This window comes from Thunnus thynnus, chromosome 5 (genome assembly GCF_963924715.1).
Source record: "Thunnus thynnus chromosome 5, fThuThy2.1, whole genome shotgun sequence".
NCBI classification, from domain to species: domain Eukaryota; kingdom Metazoa; phylum Chordata; class Actinopteri; order Scombriformes; family Scombridae; genus Thunnus; species Thunnus thynnus.
Window position 1 is genome coordinate 18,059,777 of NC_089521.1, and position 27,440 is coordinate 18,087,216.

Here is a 27,440-nt window from a genome sequence, read left to right on the forward strand (position 1 = left end):
GTTTTTTTCTCAACTGCGTAATGCCACAGATCCTCAAGCCCAATCCGAACCAGTCTCTGCTAAATTTCAACCTACCCCTTGAAGGAAAATGCAGGCTCCATAGTTATTTTGTGCCGCCATCTGGTGGATCAAATCAAGTAGCCCTCACACAGAGGAGCTCAGTAGAAGGCAAACACACACAGTTGTGGGTGCACAGATTACAGAAACAAGCCGAGACGACCAGTCGGGCCAAAACTAAACAGGTTGTCTTCTGTCTTTTTTTTCAGATGACAGTTTAATACCCATTGCTGGGCGTGATGTCTTGCTAAAGTAGTTTAAACTGCAAGTCCCTCTAGCCACGGGCCATCATAGGGATTATTTGTGGTGACATTTGAATGAATCTTAATGTTGATCTACTTTTTCAACAGGACTACGTAGATTGTAGTGCATAAATGTAAGTCTAGAGTATAGTAAGAAAAATAAATGGGGATAAATCATAAACTGTGTCAGTCTGTGTGTCTGAGTGAGAGAGAGAAAAAGACTGATTGATTATGTCTTTGCTTTATGCCTATAGGTCTGCTGAGTGGTTATCAGCATCACTGATCAGTTGACTGCTTATCATCGTCTTGTCTAGTCAAGATTTTTCCCTGGAATCCGCGGTCGTGACCCCGGAGTCTGCTGCCCTTGGAAAATTGAGTCTGCCATGGCCCATGGGTAAAGAGAGAAATGATGCCTTCAGATGCTCTTGGAAATTTATAACACTTAAGTCTCAAAGTCTGATAGTAAAGATAAAGTACTGTAGAATTGGATTATGTTACTTTTTGGTTATAATTACACATTGATTTTAACACAATTTCAATAATTTGTCATTACACATCTTTGTTTTTATATAGGATGTCAACACATCTCCACTTGTGTCTCTTTAGGAAAAGGAGTAATGCAGGAACTATAATAGCCTGAGGAGGAGTTTATGTTGTACAATTACACACACGTTACACATTATGTGTTTTCAAAGTTAACTGATATTTTTAGTGTCACTGTCTTTTGACAATCTTTGACTATTTATAGAATATACATGACTGTGCAAAAGTTTTAGGCACTAGAAGTAAAGTGAGGATTCTTTAAAAAATAATGCTATAAATAGTTTTTTTTATTTATCAATTAACCCAATAACTAACTAACCCAATATTTGGTGTAACAATACGTTGCCTTTAAAACAGCAGCACTTCTTCTCGGTACACCTGCACACAGTTTTTCAAGGTACTTGGCAGATTGGCTTTTCCAAGAATCTTGGAGAACTTTCCACGGTTCTTCTGTGGATTTACGTATCTCAGTGTCTTCTGTGTCTTCATGTAATCCCAGACTGACTCCACGATGTTGAGACCAGGGCTCTGTGTGGGGGCCGTACCATCTGTTGCAGGACTCCTTGTTTCTTCTTGTCGCTGAAGATAGTTCCTAATGTCTTTGGCTGTATGTTTGGGGTCGTTGTCATGCTGCAGAATACATTTGGGGCCAATCAGACACCTCCCTGATGGTATTGCATTATGGACTCTAAACATCTAAAACCTTTGCACAGTATTGTATATATATATAATTCATAATTTAAATAAGATAAAGGAACTTAGTCTTTCTTCACCAGAACTGTATCTCTGGCAGTGTGGAGAAAGTACATTTAGGTTTATCATGCATGGCAAGACCTTTTGAAAGAAATAGAATAAATAATAAAAAAAACAGAACAGTTAAATTTGATTCGGCCTAATTCAATACTACTTTATTTACCACTTTAAGAGCAATTGTAGGCAGCAGCTTGCCACCAATCAGCACACATAATAGGAAAGGGGGGAAAACACACCAAAAGTGCTTAAAGGTATATGTGGAATGTATAATACATACATAGATAATTAGATATAAATATCTAAAAGGAAAAATGACCTATGAGGCATTGAGGAAATGAATAGCAGAAGGGACAAAAGACTTGGTTACTTTTATAGGCCGCAGAGTACAGCGACATCCTGAGGGCAGCCATGAGAATTCACCTGCTAAGGTTTGTTCAGGTAGGTTCAATATGCATATTGATTTCTTTGTGAATTGTTGCTCACAAAAGGAAACCAGATCCATCTGTTTGACTTGAATATTTAACAGGTTTTAACACTGTTCAGACTGGTTCTTTCCCTCTGCAGCAGACTGTGGCACTAAACAGTAACAAAATGTTTAAAAGATTTAAAATAATCATAAAAATATACAGGCTTTTTGGTGCCTAGACAAAATTTTATGAGGAGGGTGGGGTTGTACTTGGGGATTTGGGACTCCAGACTTGTGTATTCTAAAATCCTGACTATAGCCCTGACTGTAAACTCACCACAGCTATTATGAGAAATTGAATAATAAATATTATTAGTCCTACATGTGAGGGACTTTCCTTTAAAAGCGCCATCAAACAATTGTTTTGTTTGTCATTTCTTGCAGCTGAATGACGCCAACATGCTTAAATTGATGACAGCAGGTCTGTAGGAGTTAGGAAGTACGAGGCTGACCTGAAGGCGGCACCAACCCACATAACAACGCTCCTCTTCAGCATCAGGAACACAGGGCCAGCCTGCAGAGCTCCTCCGGAGGCGGATTATCCTCATCTCCACACGGAGTCCTAATGCAATCAGGAAGGAATTGCCATAACTCACCTCGAGGAAAACACGTTTTGGAAGCAAATGCAAGTTAACGACAAAAAAGTCCATCTTTAGGAAAAACCTGGACGAGTAGAGATGGATATTTGCGTCTCACATTTTCTTTATTGTGTAAATAGCAAAGTCTGACATTGATAAGCCGATCCTTTATAATGTGACAGCTGTCGTCGCATTTCAGCTTGTTTGGAGAAACTACTACAAATCCTGTTTTTATTTTATTTTATTTTATTTTTTAACATTTTTATTTTATCACCATGGTGACACACAATCTAGCTTTAACTTTTATTATTGCATTGGCACTTTGGAGGGTCAGCGGCGAGCCACAAACTCTTTCTTCACCCGCGATGCAATTAAATTCAACATCATCGTCCATCATCAGCGAGGATCAAGTGACCAATAATGTCACAGATGCTGCCGTGGGATCCCGGATTTCATCTCTAATGACGCATCTCCCAACTCTGAAAAACATTGTCATTTTCATCTGCGTGCTAACAGCTGCTCTCATCACATGCCTGGTCATCAAAGTGGTCAGGTACGCAGGTTGATGCAAATGCTGCTCATAGAGGCTGTGAAGCCTGATATAGCCAGACATACAATGATGATGCAGTCACATTGCTGTATAAATGTTGCTCTTTGTAGTGTTTTTCTGGTAAATGAATCGATTAGGAGCATGTGGTTGTGTTAGGGTTCCATGTGATGGTGGTCTGGGCCTATTAATGTTGTTCCAGTGTGGAGGTACTTGAATAAGGCAGTAGCCTACCATGATAGTGCTGTATGGAGGTTAGTTTTAATCTTTCTGGGCTTGTGACACTCCTGACATAATCCATTAGAATATAATCTGTGAATATGCAGTGTGGCATGTTTTCTCTCACTTCTGATCATTATGATAATATTTCCATTTATTAAATAGAGTTTATTTTAGATATGTCGTCATGTCACGGCTGCAGACAACAGTCTTTTTCACTATCAATTAATCTGTTGATGTTTTTTATGAATCGTTTAATTATCTGGACTAAAACATGAGAAACTATTCAAAAATTCCCTTCACAAGTTTCCAGAGCTCAATGTCTTGTCTTCAAATTGCTTTACAATGATTTAAAACTGCAAATCTTCACTTTTGAGAAGCTGTTTGGCATTTTGGTTGATAAATGATAGTCAATTATCACAGTTTTCTATCGATTGACTAATGGATTTATCGTCTAAACTGTGCGGACTATAATATCTTTGTAAGAAATATCAAAATTTTCAAACTAATCCTCTCCATCTGGCAAAACTAAAATAGGTTACAGCTAAAGTTTTGGGCTTCTCAGTCAGCCTAAACGATGTGGTTTTATTTCTAGAGCATGCCTCAATGTTTGGCGCTGTTCTCTTTTCCCACAGATCAGGGCGACGAATCAGGAAAACGCGGAAATATGACATTATAACGACACCTGCAGAGCGCGTGGAGATGGCCCCTCTTAATGAGGAGAATGATGACGAGGACGACTCAACTCTGTTTGATGTCAAATACAGGTTCGTTCTTTACATTGGACTATCACAATCCTCTGTCTTTATTTTTCTTTCCTTTTTTTTAACACCCACACAAAGAATGTTCTACATATAACAGAGAAACATGAGGCGTATGATTCCCTATATGGACACTGTCTGGATAGCAGTGGAGATACTGACCACTGTAAATAGGGCCACTATATCACACACTGTTCCACAGCCTTATGTTGGACTTATCTGTACATGTTTCTGTAGAAATAGTTGAGTGTTTACTCATATGGGTTTGGCTCTATCAAACAAACCAAAATGGCAGGATTAGCATAGAAGTCAAAAACAGAATCCATTAACAATTTCACCTTTATTTCTTTAATCACCTCTTAATGTACGTTTGTAATAATGCAGTTGTTGCTGTTGCTTTTACCGCCCCATTAATTTTTACTTATATGTTTCGTGGTTTTACTCATGTTACCATTTCACTTCTTGCTCTCTGCCTCTACTTATCTCACTACAACTCTGTAGCCAGAAAATGTTTGAATTGTGATTTGCCTATGTAAAGCACCTCGTAAGTTTTATTTTGACTATGAAAACTTTGCAAAGTGGCACCAGGGTTTGCCACTGACACAGTTGCAGTTACAGCTTTAAATGGGTAGTTCTAACTTCATTTTAAGCACTTAAATTCTGAGGAAAAACACACAGACATACCAGGAATAACTGTATTAAAGTACGCTTTCACAAGGATGTGTTTGACCGCTTGCTCTCCTTGTAAAAACACAATTTTAAAGAAAGAAACAAGTTTTAGTCAAAATCCAATGTTGACATAAGGTTTCACCCTTCCGTCCTTTCAATTGTTCTTTAACGCACAACCACTTCCTCAAAGGAAGATATGACGTCCTGTTTACCTGACATTCTTGACTTCCAAGTCAGACAGGACTCTGTGGGCGTACATATTTCCTCCTCGCCATGCGGGCAGTAAATAACAGCAGGTCAAACTTTGTAAAGTAACTGAATTTTCATTTTTTTGCAGGTGAATCCCAGCATGGACATCGATATTTGATAACTCCTGTTTTCCCTGGAACAACTCAAGTGATTTCTTCTATTTTTCTTCTTCTATTTTGTTTTGTGTTGCCAACTCAGCAACTTTATATGCTGCGTGTGCATGGCTTTTTATCTGTGTTTAAATGGAGGAGCCGCGTGGATATCTTTGTTCGCTGCTTAACTGATGTTTTTATCATGTGGCCCAAATAACTTGCGCACCTCTTTCCATTGTTAATGACTTGGATGCTTCATGTTGTGACTTCTCCTCAAAAGTCATTCAGTAATCAGGCTGTTGGCAGCTTGGAGTTTAATCATCTCCATAACAGTCCACTACATGGAAATAACATTTTATCTTTTACTTTACTGTATATTTTATTTTTAAACTTGAGCTACAGTATACAGTCTGCAGGCTGAGGAGTTTATAGGTTCCAAGCTATGATCTACACATTATAATACAGGGTTAATCACATCTTTTGTGATCTGAGTTGATATATATTCTTTAATTAAATATTCGGTGGTCATTAGAGGCCATCAATTGATGCATAAAATGTTCACATGCAACAAATGTTGTGCAGAGAATATTCAGAAGAAGAGTTTGCACACTATGAAGAATAGTTATCCGGTGAATTACAGTGACTGCTATTTTGAAACTGAATTTTCATACCAAATGTTAACTCTTATCTACTAACCACTTTATTGTGCATATATACTGTGTAAGGCGTTCTGTCCTTATGTATGGAGTAAGCGTATATTTTTTTACTGTATGTGGAGTTTGAGATGTTCCTAATTTGCTGCTATCTCAGCTGTAGTTTAAAGATTTGATTAAAAGCTCAAATAATATTGTCATAAGGTATTTATGGAATACATCCATTTGCTATGAATGTGAATGCTGTAACCTGTTGTTTTAGATGTACTTTATCATTTGATAGTTTCATTTAAGACAATATCAACAAGAGTTTTAAAAGCTGCATTGATGTGCAGTACCAGTCAAACGTTTGGAAACACTTTTCCATTCAATGAGAAAGTGAGTCCAAACATGTGACTGGTACTGTAGTTACTTAAAATGTACAGTACATGCACCCAGTGTCTTATCTTTTAAATGCAAACAATATGTAATTACTATAATATCTATTCACCGACTGAAATTATCCCTAATGTTTGGTGTCTCTAGTGTAAGGTAGTGAGTGAACGGCTAGTTCAATATTAAGTCTCTCACGCTAATGTCCATTAATGGCTTACTGACTTTTGTAATGAGTAACTTGAGGAGGGCAGCATGTTTTTTCCTGAAGTAATACCAAACTAAGGCCCTGTTTCCTTCAGTAAAGACAACATTGGCTTCATACTTTTTACAAACACTGGCATCGACTGTTGATGGAAATATTTTGATATTGGGATTTACAGTAGAGGTGTTTTCTTATGCTGACAAAGTTAATTTATTTGGCCCATTAGATAAGCATTAAAGGAAAAGGTCGGCATCTTGGGGAATAAACATTTTTGCTTTTTTTCGCCAAGAGTTAAATGAGAAGATCGATGTCACTGTCATGTATGTCCATTAAATATGAAGCTGGAGCCAGGAGGTAGTTAGCTTAGCTTAGCATACAGACTGAAAACAGATGGAAACAGCTAGTCCCATCCTGTCCAAAGACTCTGAAATCAACATAGCAACACCCATAAAGCTCACTAATTAACACAATATATATTGTCTGCTTAATGTGTGCAAAAAGTAAAAGAGTAAAAAAAATGACAAATAGTGGTTTTATGGGAGTCATGTGCCAGGCTATTTCAAGGCAAAGTGACTTACTGGAGTCATGTGTGCTCCTGGCCAACAAATAGTCTGGAACGTAACCATTAACATGACCATATTAATGGTAGGTAGATTTTCTTACCTTCAGACAGAGCCAGGCTAGAAGTTAAGATAAGCTAAGTTGGTACTAGCTGTGGCTACATATTTACCCTGATTCAACGTAAATGAAATGGAGAGGAAGAGGAGTTCACAAACCTTCCCAGTCTCTGCCTGCACCTTAAATGTGATTACATTATATTAACAGCAAAGAGTCCAACTAGATTAGGTTTCTGCAGCAAATGTGAGTGTGGGTGTTGTAGGTGACCTTCTGTTTTAATCCAAACTGTTATTTGATAGTGGAACATGGCCTGCAGGTGCAGGCTGTTTTTCAGTGACCTCCATCTGTGGTGACAAGAAAAAAGCAAAGAAACAGCACTGGCCAATCTTGTGCAACCTATTCAGCATTGTATTTCCAGGATAATTGTTTTTCCTGTGTTTAAAACAGCGTTATTGACATTTTATAGAAGACTGGATCTTTTTATTGTCATTGTTTAATATACAAGCAGGAATTCAGGGGTGTGTGTGAATGTCTGACAAGGTTTTTGAATAATACATTGAATCATACGAATCACTTCTGGTATTTCATGTGTTTTCCATTTTATTATATGACTACTGTTCATTTCAGTATTGTATCCTGTTTGAATTTAGTCTTTCACTGTACATGCAGAAAACTGCAGATCCTTTTTTTATACTTCTGCTATGTTTGTCTCAGGCGAGCATGTCACCATCGTACAGTTGTCCTCTTGCATCTTGGTCTTTTATTTTATGTTTACTTGTCTGTGAAATTGTGGAAAAACCCATTTCATCTAATGATTCTAATTCTGGACTTTTATTTGAACTGAACCATCTGCTACAGATAGTTCCTGTTGTAAAATGAATCAAAGCCATTGTGGTAGCTATTTGAAGAGTCTAGCTAACTTCCCTGATCCCACATTTAAATCAAAAAAAGTTAAATGTTCAATTTGTTTTGGAAGTTTATTGAAAACAAGTCCCGGCTTGGTTTCTCATACAGAGATGTCGTGTGTTACCCACATCTGTTTCCTCAGTTTCCATTTCTTTGAAACATTACTGAAATAAAACTGCTTCCTTTGAAGTGTTAAATCATTTTAAGGGAGAGGTGTCATGTGTTATTTTTTTTCCATTCTGATCTTTTGGGTGTTTTCTGCCACAGAAAAAATACATTCGCTGTGTCATAACTGCACAATTTCAGTGTCCTTGAGTCATACTGAATCTTTAAAAAGTCAAAAATTTGAATACTCAAGTGGTACGCTTCAAGACAAGACAAACATGCAAAAGTTCACATTGCTGGAATTTGGACAATAAACAGATGTTAATATACAGTATACACAAGAAAAGGTAAGACAAAACTATACAGCACAATCTCCACAGTCTCACAGCTTAAACTACATGTCAGTAGCAAGTTTTCTTAACTGTGGCAAATTCCACATTCTGGGTTAATTAACTTAATTGTGTTGGTCACAGAGTGTTTCTATTTTTGCAGAGCTCAGACGAGCTTTCACACACAAAAAACCCCCCCATTCATTGCTTCAGACTGCTGACGTCTCTTGTACAACTTTCAAGTCTATTCTTAACTTAATTGGCAGCGTAATAAGGCCAACATGTAAATCAACAGGCGCATCCAGTCAAAACAACACTTTTATGGACAAATCACATGGCTGGAAGCGCATGAGAGGCTACTTGTTTAGCTGCAGAGCCCTCTGAATAGTTCAAATACTTTTGTTAATTTTTATTAACGGAGGCATTTTCTTGCAGAAAAATACCCAAAGCATTTGGCAAAAAGCCCTGATTCAAGACAAGACGACCCACAAACTCCATAAGTGAAGTTTGAGACTTCTAATAAGGTGGAGCCTAAAGTACACAAAGAAAAAAGCAATGAACCAATATATTGGTTTGATGAATCATTCAAAAGTGTTAACTTCTATTACAAAGGAGGGTCTTATCTGACCACTATTACATAAGAACAAGTCAAACATGACCTGCAATAAAATGTATTTTTTGCACATTCTGTTCAGTCTTTTCACTGTATTTTCATGTCTGTGTTTAAGAAGTAATCAACACTATTAAGACAATCATGTAACTCTGTTTTTCCATCCTGTCAAGAACCTGGATGAACCCTGAACATTTTTATTTCTGGGCATGGGAATGGCCCAATTGTAATTGGTTAAATATATCGATTATAGGCACAAAACATTGGCAGCTTCATTCAAATCCACAAAAATCTATATTAAGCTACAGTATATATTGGTTGAATACAAACCCAAACACCCTACACAAGTATATTAATTTACCATCTCAAATGAATAAAGGCAAGTTATCAGCTCTTCCCCTTCTCAGTGGAATGAAATGTGACTGCATTTAAAGCACGTTATGGGGCTCATTTCTTACAGTAATTGTAAGAATGTCACCGATACATTCATTTAAAAATAAGCAAAGCTCTTCTTACTACCACTTTACAACTACAGTCTGAGCTAACCGCTAACATTTCCAGTGCAGAGACAGGGCTGGTGCTCTTTGAGAAAGGTTTACAAAGTGAGTTAACCGTCGGCTGAGTCTGTGTAAACAGGCTTATGTGAACAGCTGCTTCAGTCCTTCTTTATCCTCACAGGACTTGAGTATAGTTCAACATGCTTCCATTCATTCATTTGGCTCTCCAGGTAACCAAACAGTTTCACACGGAGGTTCTGGTTGACTGGACTTTTTAAATGTGTTCATCATTTAGGCTATCATCACAGTTTCTAAGCTACAAAAGCACAAAATTTTGTATGTTGCTGTAAAATTCTTTAGACTATTACAAGGTGAACATCATATTCACTCATCACTAAAAAGATCAGAATCAGAAGGGTTCATCATATTAAACTAACATAAGTTTGAAGTCGACCAGCATTTTTCTTCATCATCAGTCTCCCTGATTATTAAGTGCTTCCATCTTGTGGCCCAACTAGCAACTCACAACAGCCATTTATTCAACAACTCTTCATGCTGTTAACATGCTGGGTTAATTACAACAACCCCTTTACTTATAGCATAAACTGGAAATATAAATTTATGTTGTCTCATGACCAAGTTTGAAAACACAAATACCCTTAATTCATAACCCTGCTGGAAACCTACATTACTGTTACTACAGTTTTAAATTGGCTGCTTTAATAAGGGGCCAAAAGCTGGACATGAGAGGATCTCAACTGTTGGTAACACCAGCAGAAGGGAGTTAATGAAAAAAGGGTCTTGTTATTTTAAAGGTTGCCATAGAAATCTCATTAAAGGTAAAACACAGCAGTCAAACGAGTCTCTAAAAAGAGCTCGAAATAGAAAAAGTTCATCCCAGTTACTGAAAATAAGTTAATTCAAGTTTCATAAAAGTATGCTACCAAGAAAACTGTTTGTAAAGAGTTTGCTCAGTTAAGAAAGTGGTTTCCATGGAGGTCTACTCATTATTTGCTTTCAGGCTCCACACAGGTCCCAGTGTGGAGCCGGAGCGCCCCCTGTCTGTGCAACGTGCTTAGGGTCCTGAACTCCAAAGGCATGGTGTGAGGACTGGAGCTGGAGGTGTACTCATATTTTAGAGTGTCGTAGTAGTGGTATTTGACTGGTTTGCCAAGCGGGTCGAGTGGAAAGGGCCAGAAGCCGTAAAGATGGATCTCTTCACAAAAGCGAGTAGCCAAGGTGTACATGAGGAGCCCAGTGGTTGGACGCTTGATGTGGACGTTGTTGGTCAGCCAGTACCTGTTGACAAGGACATGTGTAATTAGCTGCACTCACTCACTTAGTCTACAGACACAGCAAGAGGAAAAAGATGTTCAAGGACTTCAGAGCTTTTTTCTAGTCATCCCACGTAGAGCACACTGAAGTCAATATTCATGAGGAAGCAACACTCATTTATTCATCATTTGGCAAGACCTTTCTCCCCCTGAGGTTTGATATTAAGCCAGATATACTACTGTACACTGGAGCATACAGAGTGGAGCCCAAGCCTTAAAAAAGACTGAGCTTTGCAAATATTTCTCTGTTGTAGACCAACAAACTGGCCCTTCAAAAACTGCTCACAGATAATCAATAAATGACCTTTTCCTTTCTTCTTTTTTCGTTCAGGACAAAAATCTCTTTCGTAAAAAGTCATTTCGTCAAAAAAATGGTCTGAATTTTTTATTTTTCTGTATTTTTTTAATTAATTGATTAGTCAATCAATGTTATCATTTAAGTTATTCATCAAGCAAACATTCTCTGGTTCCAGTTTCTCAAATACTAGATTTATTGCTTTTCTCCATTTTATATCTTTGCAAACTGAATATCTCTGGATTTTTCATTGGTAACTGGACAAAATAAGCAAACTCAAGTCATTTTTGTCTCTAAGAAATGGGGATGAGCAGTGATTTTCATTAGTTTCTGACAGATTATGATTATGCATGCATTTCCAATTCAAATAAACTGAACGAATCTCCCAAATATGCCATTTTCTTGATACTGGTGCATCATAATTCTATCTGTATCTCAAAGCTGAATTTATGATTTAAAACCTTCCCAGATTGAGAAAACAAAACAGCACACAGCCCACTCTGGAGCTGCTCAGCAACATTTGCATTCTTCCTACTGCGGGTGACCTGGGAGCTCCTACACCAGTGACATGCCAAATGTCGCTTTCAGGAGCAACTCCAGGGGCAGGTGGTCAGGCGCTCTCATGCCCCAACTTCATTTCCCTTTCCAGTCACACTAACCCATCTCTCCAGCCTCAAGGCTATCACCTCCTCTGGCTGTGTGTTCTCTGTGGTTAGTATGGAAGGTCGTGTTGAGATGTAGAGGTTGTACTATTTAAAGCGTGTGCCATGAAGGGCAAACAGTGTGCAGGTTTGCGGTCCAACCAAACACCACAGCTGGTTATGAGCACTCTAACAACCAGAGAAGAGGGTCTAATTAAGGCTGAAATGATCTGATGTGGCATTTGGTTGTCCTCTGCTGCACATCATTGCCGACTTTTGATGTAAAGTTCAGCCCCACTGGGAAAATGACAAGGTCAGTTGGAGTGCTTATCAGACACCACACTTAAAAGAACAAAGGCAGGTGTTTAATCTCCAAGCAAATTATTTTCTTTCATAAAACATACAGACAACAAAAATCACGGCCCAGTTCTTCTCCTACATAATACCGGGTGCTTGTTGGGGCATGCAAAATGGCATAATTTGGTCACTGACCGGCGGTGGTTGTCAGGCTTTTAACGAGGGAGGAAAGATCCAGAGCCGAGTCTGGTTGTGATGAAAGAGAGGCAAGGACAGTAACAAAAAAAAAAAAAAAAGCAGAGAGTGATTTTTATAAAAGCGTGAAGGCAGAGGAGGCTGTGAGACAGATATGCAAAAAGGATTTCTCAAAAAGGATCCTTGCCCAACTCTAAAATGAATCAACACAAATAATAAGGATTAACAAAATATACCCCAGTTTAACAGCACTGCTCGTTATCTGTGCTGTTCCTGAGCTCATGCACAGGCTTGTTAACAGTAGGATCTAAATAACAGCAATAAATAATTTACATATAATTTAAGCATACAGCTAATTAATTCCCTTCATAAATTCACATTTTACTTGGAAAAGAGTTCATTTAAATGAAATGTTGACTGCAGTTTATTGTCAGCATTGATGGTCGACACCAGCGGTCGGACTCTTGGACTGAGGAACTAGTTCATCTATTTATCTATGTGCAGTTTATCTATCTGCCCAGTACTTCTGAGCTGTGTGTCTCTGCTGGTTGCATGGCAACATCACGGTGACAAGACTGCGGGAGGTCACTGCATGCAGCTGTCATTTGCAGAGAAACAGTCGAAGCGCCTAGCTCCCAATTAAACCACACATTGATAGTGAGCTTCCGATTCAAGAGGTGTTGTTATATGTATGATATTTTTGAGTCAGATTAGCTGTTTCCCTCCTGCTTCCAGTCTTTATATAGAGCTAATCACCTTGAGCTCCATACTTAACACACAAACATGAGTATGATATCAATCTTCTCATTTAACACTCAGCAAGAAAGCAACTAAGTGCACAGGTGTGCACGCGCTGAGTGGAGGGAGACACGCTGACTGCTCCTGTTGATCAGCTTTAATGCTTTGTTTAAAAATAGCCACCTGGGCAGCAGATTAGAGTCTGCTAGCCCCTTGATTATGCTGCTCACAGGTATTCTTATGAGACACAGCACACCGGGAGCTGCATCTTACCCTCTGACGGCGTGGAGCAGGCGCAGCGAAGGGAAGGCGGTGCGTATGTCCACAGTGTGCAGCAGGATGAGACGAAGGGCCCACTCCACACGCTCCTCTCCCCCCTTGGCCATAAAGGCTGGGATCCACAGCACACTGCCGCTGAGGCTCTTAAGCCGCTGCAAGAAGCGCTCCCTCCACTTCTCACTGACGAGGTCCTGGAAGGCCCGCTGCACCACTGAAGGGTTCATGGTCACCAAGTTGGTCCGCCACCCAACGTCCCGAGAGTATTCCTCCACTGGTGCCAGGTTACACCTTAAAACAAGCAAGAACAGGTTACACGTCATTAGATTTTCTGTTCAACCATTGTGACGTCCTTCTTCTCTGCTTGCTGCTTGTGTGGTGGGTTTGGGTTACTGGCTCAGGAGCCGGTAGGCAGAGTTGAGGAAGACATGAGGAAAGTGCCTACACCTGAGGAAACTGGGCCTCAGCCTGTTTAAGTGGCTTGATTTCTAATATCTCTCTCCTCTTCCTCCCAGATCTCCACCAGCCAGTTTGGTTAGGCTTTTGTGTTTTGTTCGCATAGATCACAAACTACACTCATCCACACAGTTAACTAGTTAACTAACATTATTATTATATTGTCTGAGATCAGATTAACAACAAGTAACTGAAGCAAAGGCCACACCAACATTAAGTGTTTCATTAAAGTGTAAAGTGGTATAATGGTATAAATCCTACAAATATAAGTATGTTTGGTGGAGATGAATGATTACCTCTCCAACTTTTTCCACATTTCTATTTGACTTTACATTCAGTGAGTCATCAAACTATGACTAGCTAAGAAAAAAACCTGAATTAATTGTTGGAGAAACAGAGCAGTGACAAAAAACAGATGCTTCTCTACAGGGGTCACTAAATGGTCTGATGAGTGTGAAAATTATGTGAATCACATGCTATGACCTTCAAACTTACTGAGGACTTGTGGGATATATTTGATGGTAACGCTCTTTATTATCATCATTAAAACTCCAAAGGAAGGAGTATCTTTTGGTTTTAACAACAGTGTTCCTCTCTTTCGGCAGCATAATTTTCACTTTTTCCAGCTTTTGCAAGCTACAGTATCATCTCTACAGGCGCTGACTTGATCTCTTTCTTGTTTGTCTTGTATGGAAGTTTCTCGTTGTAACAACTACCAACTTTTTGTGTTATAATGAGAAAAGTTTGGTTATTTTGTGAAATAATGAGAAAGTTTTTGTCATGTAACAAGATCAAGTGGTATGTTGTTATTACAAGAAAAGTTTGCTGTTAAAATGATACTAAAAGAATAATTTAGTATCTAGTAATAACGAGAGGAGAAGAAACTATCTTGTTATAATGTGAAAAGGATCTCATGACATGTGAAGGATCGTGGTAAAAAGAGAAAGGGTTCTCACTTTAAAGAGAAACTGGACAATTATTTTTTTGTCATGGTGGCAGCAATATGCCGCCGTACTCCAGCTACAGTAGTCAAACCGTTTGCCTTGGAGAACTTTCTACCAGGAGTGAAATTCAGCAGGAAAGCAGGATGTCATTTTATTTATTGATGTTAACCTTTGATCTCTGAATAAATGCCAGAAAACAAAAACCCAGTAATTATCTTCATGGTGAAGCCTTGCTATTCTCTACAGCACAGCAGGGAATCACATCAGGAGTGCAATTTGTTAAAATAACTTTGCATATTCAATTCTACATATTACAATCAACTTGTTATTGCCGTCCAGTGAAAACCATGTATCTCCAAAACATCAACTTTTCAGCTTTGTGGCAATGCTTTTTTCCATTTTCAGTAAATGGTTTGTTCTGAATTTCCTAAACACATAAGGAAACTTAATTCTTCAGTTTATCTGAAAAATTAAAAATCCCCAAATTTAGAGAGATTTCCAATAATTTATATGAGTGATATGAGTACCCCATATCTTTATCATAATATAGAGCTTAAATAATATATAACTAGTACCCCCAAACACTGCCAACCTACTTTTTCTGAACCAACTGTAGGGCAGAGGTCTATATTTAGCAGAGACATTATCTCCCCATCTGATATGTGAATGCCACAGCGAATTCCTCAGCTTCTCAAAATGCCATGTTCTCTTTTGTCTGCCTTCAGCCAACCATTACCGCCATTCCCCCGGCCTTATTATCATGCTGCTAGAGTCGAGAAATCATGACCTCGACTCATCAGCATAACATCGCGGAGCTTAGGGAAAAAAAGACAAGATAGAAAGACAACAGAATCAATTTCAGAACAAAGAAGGGACAGTTTGAGGAGGCCGACTCAGCTATCGATCAGTCAGCTTAATGAGGTGCTGCCATGGGTGCCTACTTCCTGCTTCATTTATACCATGCCATTAAAGTAATTGATTTATGAAAGGATGTTTCTCACTACAGATATCTCTGCAGATACCGAATGTTGTGTTAGATTGTGCCTTTTTTTGCATTCCCCATTACGTTATCACCACAGACAGATTCATCTTCCATCAGTGACAAGTATGAATAGTGATGAATAACCCAGTAAGCAACTGCTTTGCATTACACCCAAACACTGAACAGAGCTGGCTGACGACTTCACAAACTAAAAAAGTAAATGAGAGCAGGACCGCTGCGAGCACCGGTGTTAGTCTGAAAAGCAATATGTGTTTCTGACGCTCTTCAAAATGTCAATTCTGTGTATAACCATGCATTTAATTGCTCTCAGTCTGGCAGTTAAAAAGCTATGACAGCCCTTTCATAAGTGCAATTAATATATTTTCAGCTGTGTGAGCACCAGCTCTCAACCTGAATTAAACTGGAAAAAGTGATTATCATTCCAATGTGAATTATATTCTCAATAAAGTGAGATAAACCCAAAACTGAAACTAATTTGCTAATCCATTTCAATTACGGTCCACTTTAGCTTGCAGGTTTTATGATTTATTTCAAGTGGAAGCTTCCAACCCTCAAATCACTTATGCCATTCTGGAAAAAAAAAAGAAGTACCTGATAACAAAGTCATGAGAGTCAATCTCGGGTCCACAGCTGCTGTTCAGAAGGATCCCCGAGTTTCCCACAATGGCGCAGCGCCTGTGATGCTGGTTCTTCATGGGGGATACAGTTGGCAAAAGACGATAGAGATTTTCTGAAATGTTTGTTGTGCTGTGGCGGTCGAAAACATAGTGGATGATATCCCCTGGTTTCAATGTGCCTTTCAGAATAGAGATGTCTCTCTCCGGATCGAGGAATCTCAGAATATTCTTCCTGCAAAATGAAAAAAAAAAAAAAATGTTGTGAAAGACTCTGCTTGGTCAAGTGTGTAATCGGGCTGAGATAACAGTGGAGAGCGGTGATTCTACCTGATGAGGTTGGAGAGGGTCCTGTTGAAGGTCCAGCTGTTTGACGAGAGCTTGGCAGTGTTATTGTAGCTCGGATGATGATGATGATTTATTATATCTTTACTTGATCTTGTCAAAGCAGTCGGATCCACGTGTGCTGCAGCCTTTCTAAATGAGAATAAAAAGTCATTGAGACACAAGGTTTGTGTATTGTGTTAATTTCTCCCTTTTTTTTCCAATTGAAGTTGGAGTTTTTCTAAACCATTGTACAGATTGTAGTAGTGAAATGTGATTAAATACTTGTGCTACTTTATACTTTATGCTCTAGATGAATATATGAGCACATAAAGTAGGTAGAATTAGCTCCACCTCAACCAACTTCAACAGTTAAATACTATTTACACATGAATGCATCAGTAATAGTGCTTTAATAATAAGATATATATATGCTCTTTTCTGCGTAATGAGTACTTTGACTCTAAAAACATTTTGTGGATATCACTTTTACCTGTAATTAAGAACAATTTTGAATGCAGAACGACCTACATAGAGATATTAATGAAGGATGCTTCTTCCACCACCACTCTAAACTGACCTCCCTTGTCTTGACTTGACTTGAATGAGGCTTAGAGTCATTTAAATGCAGTAAAGCGACGTTATCTGAAATCCAGTTAAACCATTTTGAATTTAAGTCGGCTTTATTCCGACGGCAGATGTTCTCCTCGTCACATGGATACCAACATATTGACGGGTAGAGCAGCTGCCTTCCTGCTGGAAACAGTAACGAGACTCTCACTGTGAATGACTCACTGTGTTTTCAAGGCTTGCACAGGAATAAAAATCACCAACTGAAAATTATATAGAAGTGCCAATTAGAGTCCCACCGGTGGTCCACGTCTACGAGTAGATATAGATGCATGCATTCATCTATAGATTGAGTAATATAACAGAGTGCGTGTATGTTGAGATAAGTGGATTTCAGACCTGCGCGGTTTTGGGATGAGCCGGTGCAAGCTCATCTTCTTTGAATGTCCAGTATTTCTAGAAAAAAAACAACAAAAAAACAATTCAGATGGAATTACGAATCACAATCTGCTGCACAGATTCCTGGAAGATAATGAACAGATGCTGGAGATATTTCCTGTAATCATATCAAGACAATAATCCATCTACTGTATTCAGCACCAGGCATACTGTAAGTTCTTTTAATATAGAATGAAGGTGAAAGACACACATCAAGGTATTTTTAGAGCAATCCACTGTGGGCCCCTTTGCTGATGTAATGAGGGGAAATGTGGCCTTAATGGAGCCCCATTATACCCCGAGCGAGGTTCTCCTTTCACAGGAAAGTGAGCAATCTCTCCACTGTGGCGTTGAATACGCCAGCCAAGATGCATTTACAGTAAACACAATGTATGTGCATTCAAGAGACTATTTTGTAATCATGACCTTGGTCACGTCTGATCAAACGTGACAAGCTGCCGACATCCGTCTAATGCAGAAGAAGTGAGAAAATGTCCAAGTGAAAGAGAGAGAAGTGCTCTGATAGATAGATAGACAGACAGACAGACAGGTGAGCTGCTCTCATGTGGAAGCATGCTGGCAGCTTTAAATATATTGTTGTAATTGTATTAAGATGCATTCATGCAGCGTTGGAATTGGTTCTGGTTCTCTTCTCCCACTGCAAAATCACAAACCAATATGACCTCATTACAACGTGAGCCACAGCCGAGTAATTGCATTCAAAACAGAATGTTCTTGCTGAAAGGGAAATGTGAGAGTCCAAAAAAGCTTCCTGGAGCGGGGGAGGAAGAAGAAAAAAAAAAGTGAATTTATACTATTCAGGTAGTACAGCATCTTTTTTGGCTGTGATGATAGTAACGAGAAGAAATGGATGTTGCACAGTCGAGCTCTGATTTGGTTTTTTACATCCGACCTCAGTATTTTTGATGCTGAAAATTAAGAATGTATTTTCTTGCAGGTCAAATGCAAGTGGAGCATGTGTGCTTGTTTGTGTGTGTGTGTGTGTGTGTGTGTGTGTGTGTGTGTGTGTGCTTATGTGTGTGTGTGTGTGGCCAGGAAGATTTCTGCTGGACTGCTCAACAATTCAAAGTGTGAAAATGAGACAGGGAAAAAAAGAGCAAAGCCTCTTTTGTTTCCGATCTGTTGCCCCCCCATCCACCCCTCTCCCCCTCCTCTTCCTCCTCCTCCACTATATCTGTCTTTCACTCTCTCTCTCTCTCTCTCTCTCACACACACACACACACTCTCTCTCTCTCTCTTGTAGTGTAAATGTATCCTATCCCGCATGCAGGCTGCTGCAAGACAAATAGCCTAATCCTTGGAGACCCAGGCAGGCAGGCTGCTGTCTGAACAGCTGCTCCTGCTGCACCCAAGTGTTACAAATGTAGAAACAAACCACACATACTCAACATTCAAACTCCAAACTCCATTCACATAAACTCATTTATCCTTTTTCCCCTCCTCTCCCACTTAACAGATTAAATCCTCTGAGAAGGAAATCATCAAGAAAACAATGGGCTACACACACACACAAACACACGCACACACACATAAACACACACTCAATGAATGAATAAATGACGGTGGGCTACTTACGCAGTTTCTTCTTCCACTTCTGCAATATCATCAATGATCAAAATCACAACCAGCAGCGTTATAAAGCCGAACAACAGCGTGCGGGAAACAGGCGGCATGGTTGAGGGGGAGGCTGCTGCAGCCGGCCGGGAGTCCCTTCTTTCAGCTGTTACATTAACCTTCTTCTGTTTTCCATTTATAAATCGAAAATCCGCTCAGTCATCTGTCCCTTTGTTCTTATCGCCGGACACTCCCATGCGAGCTGCGGTCTTTTTTTTTTTGTGGTCCTTTTTCTCTCCTCTCAGATGATTGCCTTGTGTCTGTTTCCCGACGGAGCGATGCCGCCGCCGTTTCTACCTCTATTCCCCAGTCAAACTTTGAAAGCGTGCACCGCCGGAGCCTGCCATGGGAGCAGCAAGATGTAGACCACATGCAGCCTTAAAGGCGCAGCGGCCAACTCTTTCTGTCTCTCTCTCTCTCTCCATCTTCATCCCAGCCGGTTTGATCCCAGCACTCACTCTCCAGGTGTTGACTCACTGAGACTGCAGCGTAGATTCACTAGACAGGTGTATGAGGAGCGCAGTTTTAACATATGGTGGATGTGTTGCCTACTTTGCAATAATCAAAGTCTCATGTGGCGACCCAAACACACTGAGTGAGCCCCAGTAGATCAGCTTTCTGACGCGTACTGTGAGTTAATGGGGACATCTTTTTATAGTTCAGGTCACTAGTGGTGGAAATTAACTAAGTACATACTTTACTTGAGTATTTCCATCTTATGCTGCTTCATAGGCAGCTCTTTACTCCTTAACAACATTTACTTGGCAGCAGCTGTTCATATTATAAGATGTTACATTAAAGGACAGGTTCACATTTTTTCTTTCTTTTTGTTCATTCCTCCTGCTCATACTGAACTCCTTCCTAAGATGCTTTCACTGTAAGTGATGGGGGACACAATCCACAGTCCTCTTTTTGTGCAAAAATGTATTGCAAAGTTCATCTGAAGCTAATGTGATGCTTCAGCAGTCTCTTTAGTATACAATTCCCTCTTTGTGTTTCCCTGTTGAGCTGTGGAGGAGGGATTGTAACAAAATGTACTAAAAAGACTTTCACGTTGGAAGATATGTGCTGGATATGACTAATTCAGACAGCCGAAGCTCCACAGCCTGAAAATACATTTTTGCACAGACTGTGGATTTTTATTACTTACATTGAAACCACGTTGATGGCCAGTGTGTACAGCAGGAATGATTACAGCAAGCAAAACCTGTGTCAGTGTTCATTTGGGCTCTTGACTGTTGTTTCAAGCATGACTTGAAAACATGTGAACCTGTCCTTAAAGTTTATAATACACAAAGTACTGTTGAAGATTGAATCAGTGTCTCTTTTGGCTTGTGACTTACAGAAAAGTGATGTGTAGTTGTAGTGGCCTCTCAAGTTTCAGATGTCGATGAGTTGTTACCAGTTCTTCTTTCCACACTCATGAATTATTTCAAAGCCCCCCAGATTTATCTTGTGACCTTTAAGAGGGGGCCCGATCTATATGTTGAGAACCACTGGACTTAAATATCAAACTGTATGTAACGTAGTTAAAATTAGCTCCACCTCAGTCAGCTACATGCTGCCTACACATCAATGCATCAGTAGTAACAATCTAATAATGTAATAATATAATCAGTCTGCAGAATGAGTACTTTAACTTTGATACTTTAAGAACATTTTGATGTTTCTGTACCTTTACTGAAGTAGGTTTTGAATGCCGGACCTTTACTTGTAATGGAATACTTTTACATTCATGCATTTGTAAGTATCTGAATACTTCCATCGCTGCTGGTCACATGTGTCCCTATCCCAGTGGTTCTCAAACTTTTTCACATCAAGGACCCCTAAACTGACACAAATTAGACCACAGAGATTTTGGCTTTTAGATGTTTTATTACAGAAAGTGTATGAAACCCATGACCGAAATAGGCACACACTCTGTCATTGTGTTACTTATGGATGGAATTATAGAGAAAAAAATCCCCACCTCACTTTGAGAACCACTGCCCTATACAGTGTCATTGATTTGAAGATAGATGGATTGAATATTCTGGACATAGGCACAGTAATCCTGTAGCTACAAACCACTTAAATCATTCTGCAGGAGCTCTAATGAGATGTTCAGTGGTCAGTTTAGGTTTTTGATGTTAACTTCAGCAGTTTGAGGAGAGGCTGAAATAAATGTAGCATAACTTATTTTCATGAGAGTTGGAATTTTTCTCAGATATGAAACGACAGGACTGCTGACTGCTGATCTCGGGGAGAGAAATGCATCAGCTCTTATATCTTTTTATAACCAGCAGCTCTGCTGTGTCTAGTAGTTTTTAAAGCCATTTTATCCTGGAAAAACTCAGCTGAGCACGTTTGCTCTTTTTTTTTTGCTGTTTCCTGCTAAAATATCTGCTGCACCTCCATCAGAATAATGCTGGGATCAACTTGCATTACATTCACTACTTAATGCTTAATTAAGTAGTGATGAAGTGCTGAATAAACGCATGTTAATAGTGTAGTTATTAAGCAGTCACCATTTATTTTACAGTGGCCATTTTAATTTATAACAGCTACAAAAACACTGCAAGCTATCAGTTTAATTAAATGCAGCATGTAGCAATATTGTAGTATATTAAATTAACATTTTAATTAACTCAGAATTAGCCTCATAACTAAAAGTTAAGAAAATACATACAAATTAGTTCATTATCGTCACAGTACAGATTACATTATACATGTATTCATCATTTTAGTGTCCTGCAGGAGGTTTAGTTCTGTTTATACTCATCCAGTATCCACATTTTTATCCCGTTTGTATTTGTTTTGTATCATAATTTATTGATATGCATTTGCTGACTTTGACTGAAACTTACTTAATAATAATGATAATTGACTGCATGGTTCACACAAGGTTAGTAGGTGTTACACTGCATATTGAGCATTAATCAGTTGAGGCAAATATACAATGTTTTCTCAGTCTGTTTTCAAATATCATGCATACATTAGCTGCATTTGTATTGTATTTCATAGACATGGATAAAGGGCTAATTTGCATGAAGTGAAAAGTGCAGCTGGAGCCTTGAGAGTGCACATAATGACAACACTCACCGTCACATTTACCCCGCTAATAAAGCTGCATCATTATTAAAACTGTACATTCTGCTTTTTTAATATGTGATTTGACACTTATCATATTTTCTAAAGTCTCACATTTGCATTCATCTGCTTCAGTTTGTGAACTTATTGTTGGGAAAATAGTCATCCAAGTGTGAAAATGTAAATGTCAGCAGGCTGAACTCCACACACTCCATTAAATGAATATTCACTGAAATACACACAGTGTATCAACAACATGAGAAAGACTTAAGTCAGAGAGCTCCACTGCCGATTCATTGCTCAATTTTTCCTGCTAGAGTTGTTGTGGAACATTTCTTCTTACTAAAGCACCCATTAGGCTAATTGAGGCCTCTTGATTAAAGAAGAAAAGTCTTGCCTGAAGCAGCTTTTATTTCGAGGTTGGTGGCTTTTTTTGTGTTCAACTTTCACCAGGGGACGCTCTCTACTGGAGACTCGCAGTTGCATTTTGTGTGTGTTTGATGTGACGAGCATCAGCAGTGAGGTGTGTGTCAGAGTGTTGTTAACGGAGGACAGACGCTGCTGAGACTGTAGCGGTTGTCAAACACCAGCCTTTTTTTTTTTTGTCTTGTTGAAGAGTGTCACGGTGCTATTAATAGACTTTAAGATCACACACACACACAATGAGAGACTTATGACATGTTGTTTCTTTGGCTGCTTCTTTACATGAGCCAAAACTTTAAATGCTTGAATTAAGTTATAATTTATTGTTTACATTGGTATCAATTATTTATTTTAGCCACGTTAAACTGCGTATTTCACTCCCTCTCAGCAGACTATATTTTGTCGTATTTTGATTCAGTCGACAAGGATTAAAGACGACAAGGAAACAGCGCCTTGATAAATGTGAGTGTCTGTGTGTTTTGGCTCAGTTGTTTAGAACTGCAGAGGGACTTCAGCTTAGATTTAAAGTCACAATTGTGATTTATTTAAATTGCTGAGGCACAGGCTTCTCTGCTCAGTCTTCACAAGCTCACAGATTGTGTGAAAGCAACGTCTGCACACACTAAACCAAACTCTGCTGCTGTGGCAGACGCAGGTCAGTCACTAATTAGCTGTGAGCAGGTATGGCAGCTTCTCTGCAGAGACCTGCCGGCTGCCCTTTTGAAATATTTTGGGAATGTAATTGTTGACTACAAAGAAATGACATTTCTTATTTATTACCGCTCACTTAAACTGAGTCAAAACTTGAACTTTAAGTATTTGTCCGGGTAGTTGATGGAAATAAATCAGAGATTCTCTTTAAAATTTTTTAGAGGACACTGTTTTTTTTAACGCAAAAGGAGACATTATCCTTACAAATGTCATTAGTTGTATCTTGGCTGCTTTGTATAATTTATTCATAGACGTCTCCTCGTTATTATGCTGATGTTGCCTCACATTTGGGGGAATATGAACGGTCCAAAACACATTTGGATGAGAATTCAGTTTCGTCCCTCAGCAGTGTTTGATGTTAGATAATCTGAGCCATTTTAATATATATCTATAAATATATCAATAACCATCCTGATTTACTTTGCAAACTCTGTGCAGCTCAGATTTTCAAAAGTATAAGTCTGAAAATGCATCAAAATCTAAATCAGTGGAGGACAATAATCCTTCTTGAGCTTTTCTTGTTGAAAAATATCTGCATACTTTCTAACTTAAGATGATGTATGTTCAATTATCTAATATATTTTATCTGACATATAGCATCTTATTTTACAGCTTCTCAAGTCCTCAGAGGCTCCATTGCACTAACGAATAGTGAGCGAGTGTTAAAATCTAAAAGCCAAAGTAAAAGCTCTGAATCTGCGGTGCATATGAGGAGCCTTTGTGCTCTTGTGGTCCATTAATCTCTAGGGTCAATACTTCACATCTTACTGACAGAGCACTTAGCACAATATTGAAAATGTTGATGAGGCATGAGTAGAAACTGACAGCTGGAAATTTCAAGCTTTTACCATTATGGTGCTCAACAGTTTGACAAGACCGTTTAAAGGTTAAATGTAGTATTTAACAGAACATTGTGATTTTATGTCACATGTACGTAAAGCCTATGAAATTCACAGGTAGAAATATAGTACAGTACTTGATATATGATACATATGGAACATATAGTGTGTTCATAAAATTGAATTATGCTTGTATATAATATGAAAACCTGGACATGGCAGCTCCTTAAGTCCCCGAAAAGAAAGCAAAAACACTCTGATTTGATTTCTTTTCTGAAAAATAATTTATTGCCAGAGTAAAATAAATGATATGTTGCCATACAAAAAGTGTAAGAAAAGGGACAATGTCAAAACTGTAACTGCAGAGAGATCAGTAGAGTAACCGGTCGTATGTGCCGAGTCGCTTTAAAAGAGTTTTTCAAATAGGTATCCAGGAATAAATTCAGTGTGTTCTCTTTGTCTGACCTTGCACACACACATCCTCCTGTTGCATTTCTGTAACATTTATTCCAGATATGACAGGCCTAGCTTGAAGACAAGGATTGTGTTTCTTTTCTGCAACATCCTACTTCCACTGCTATGAGTTGTCCCAAATCTTTTTTGTGACATCAGACACACACACACACACAAATCTCAGACAGTTAGATTAGATATAATTTCAAATACAATCTAATAAAAAATTCTGGGCCTAATGAACAAATATATTACTCCTAATCTCTTTTACTTGAATGTCAAAACACATACAAATATTACTCTTTATTTTCTTCTTTGCTCTTCCACTAGGTGCAAAAGTCAAAAGAAAATATAATTAACAATCTTTTTTGAATAATCCCTTATTAAGACATATTAGACTGAATAAACTCTGCAGATGTAAAAACAAACATGGAAATGACACAAACTGCTATAATGAAAAACAAACCTGCAGTCTGACACACAGGACTAGCAATAAAGACGACGTATCAGATATGAATTGCACATTTGCACCTATGAGACGAGACTTCAACAGTCTAGTCTACGCAGTATCAAAAACAGTGCCTATGATCCAGCAAGAGAACATAAACTCAACAGTGCATGATGACATGAAAAACACTATCTTGTTTTTAAGTAGACTTGATTTTCTGACAGTTAAAACATCTAATAGGCCACTAAAATAACCCAGTCAGGGTGAAGAAACCGGTCTTGCATTACTGTAATAAAATGCAATTATTAGTCTGTAAACACTTGGCAACTTTTAAATATGAATATATGAAGAACCACCCCAACTTTTTTTTCTTTTAATTCATAAAAATCTCACTTTAGAGAGACAGACAGAACACACAGTGCACTGACTGTAAGGAAACTGTCATTTTTCACACGCGCACACACACACGTCACTGGAATCATGACAGACCTAAAAGAATATGGCAACTATACTTGAAGTAGCATCGTGTCCACTCACTAATAATCAACTAGGACTGAGCTGTAAGTTGTCTCCTACCACCAAATCATTGCAGGAATTCGCCAGCAACACTGGAAAACACCTCGCTCATACGACTAAAATGGACCCTTTCAAAAGTTTATCGAGGACGTGGAGTGCAGAGCGACGGCTCCTGTGACCTTAACGGGGCCATTAAATACATCGCCTTTATCAAAAAACATTTTTATTTTAACCTCTCGAGAAAAGAAGAATAAAATCATAAAATGTTCCTTTGAGAGAATAAGAATGTTCTGTATTGTCCTTTTCTTGCTTTATAAACTATAAAACTGACTCCATATTTTCACAAAACTCATGTTCCTCTAGGCTATATATAAACTTTGTCCTGTCCACTAGTTTGGGGCCGTCTGTGAGAGAGGGGTAAAACTCGGTTGGCGTCATGTGGCACTCGTGACTTTTGATGTACTTCTTGTAGTTCCTGTGTAAGCAATACCATGTGGTGGTGTAGAGGAGGAAGGCGATGCCTTTGAGAATGATGGCCAGGCTCACATAAAGGTGCCTGTAAGCTACATTGTCATACAGCAGGCAAGCACCTTTATCTTCGCAGTCCGAACTCCAGAAAAGGCAAGTAGAGTCAATCGCAGCACCAAAGATCAGAGGAGGGGGGATGAATCCTGCAAAATGGAAACACTTAGTGAGCCTCTTTGCACACAAATTACCTCAAAGATAAGAAAAAACTACTTTATGTGCATTGTGGGTGAATGCCACATCATCAGTAAGCTTTTTTTTTCCTACTCTTTCTGTTAGAGTGACGTAACATGTAACGAGAACTGAACACAGTCTTGCTACAGTAATCTATGCTCTACAATTACACATAGTTTTAAAAGTGTTAATATTTTATTGACGTCAACAAATCCCCTGAGAAGACCAAAATCAGTTTGTCCATCTGTTAATACTTTCTAACTTCTCTCTGTGGTTCCTGCCCACTTGTTCCTACTGAATGTTAACCTTTAAAAACGGGTCATAATATATAGATTAATTTTAAAAAAAAGACTGTAATTTCCTTAAATAGTTGGAAAATTAAGTTTTTAGAAGCTGTTACTCAAATAAGAATAAATAGTGTATTTATAGGGACTATTTTCAGATGTGCATTAATACACATTTGGTGCTCTAGCAAGTAGTCTAGTGAGTATTTATGGCAGCAGGGCGGTGTATGACTCAAAATAAACCACCCATGTGCTTAAGTTCATCGTGATGAAGGAACATGTGTGGCTCATTGATGTGTTTTTAATAGTTTTGGACAACAGTGGAGGTCTATGGTCTATGCCTGTAGCACACAGCTGTATCAGACTTAGATCATGAAGAGACTTAGATCATGAAGGCAATACTAGTTAATTCATTGTTGCTTTTGGTCTTTTCAAGGGATTTGTGGAGAGCAAGAAAAATATAGAATATCATCAGCCTCATCTTTAAATGTTTATATGCTTCTTAACACAAAAGCAACTTGAAATTCAGGAGCAAATGCAAATGTTACACAGTGTTCTTTTGGAACAACTGCAGCAGCAGAATATCCTATAATGATTTCAAGTCTGATAAAAGGTCAGAAACAGCTCTTACCGAGGAGTCTGAGCAAAAGAAACAACACTCCAAGTGCGTATGATTTCAGCTCAGGGCTCACGGTCCTTCAAGAGAAGCAGAGAGATTAAATTACTATGTTTTATTTTTCAAAATGAATTCTGTGCATGAAGCCATC

At 38.7% G+C, this 27,440-nt stretch overlaps 3 protein-coding genes across 5 annotated transcripts in view; 1 reads left to right on the forward strand and 2 right to left on the reverse strand.

Annotated features, from left to right (window-relative positions):
• On the forward strand, positions 1-8,136 carry fam174b (family with sequence similarity 174 member B). Of its 3 annotated transcripts, XM_067589716.1 has the most exons (6): positions 1-242; positions 554-693; positions 1,971-2,033; positions 2,446-3,192; positions 4,041-4,172; positions 5,173-8,136. In XM_067589716.1, exons 4-6 carry the CDS (start codon positions 2,915-2,917, stop codon positions 5,174-5,176), a joined length of 414 nt encoding a protein of 137 aa, XP_067445817.1. In that variant the 5' UTR covers positions 1-242; positions 554-693; positions 1,971-2,033; positions 2,446-2,914; the 3' UTR covers positions 5,177-8,136. The 3 variants fall into 3 exon arrangements, with proteins under 3 accessions (XP_067445817.1, XP_067445816.1, XP_067445818.1); XM_067589715.1 differs by having other exon boundaries at positions 554-2,033; XM_067589717.1 differs by lacking the exon at positions 1-242 and adding an exon at positions 419-433 and having other exon boundaries at positions 554-2,033.
• st8sia2 (ST8 alpha-N-acetyl-neuraminide alpha-2,8-sialyltransferase 2) lies at positions 7,579-20,209 on the reverse strand. The gene is made up of 6 exons (XM_067589714.1): positions 19,193-20,209; positions 17,558-17,614; positions 16,595-16,741; positions 16,242-16,499; positions 13,245-13,538; positions 7,579-10,770 (listed from the first exon to the last, which is right to left on the reverse strand). Exons 1-6 carry the CDS (start codon positions 19,288-19,290, stop codon positions 10,479-10,481), a joined length of 1,146 nt encoding a protein of 381 aa, XP_067445815.1. The 5' UTR covers positions 19,291-20,209; the 3' UTR covers positions 7,579-10,478.
• Positions 20,210-24,533: 4,324 nt separating this feature from the next.
• The window catches only part of slco3a1a (solute carrier organic anion transporter family member 3A1a), a 37,305-nt gene continuing 34,398 nt past the window's right edge, over positions 24,534-27,440 (reverse strand). The window contains exons 9-10 of the mRNA XM_067589713.1: positions 27,305-27,369; positions 24,534-26,361 (exon numbers count right to left, since the gene is read on the reverse strand). Coding sequence (XP_067445814.1) covers positions 26,009-26,361; positions 27,305-27,369 — 418 coding nt within the window. The 3' untranslated portion in view covers positions 24,534-26,008. The remainder of the gene's footprint in view (positions 26,362-27,304; positions 27,370-27,440) is intronic.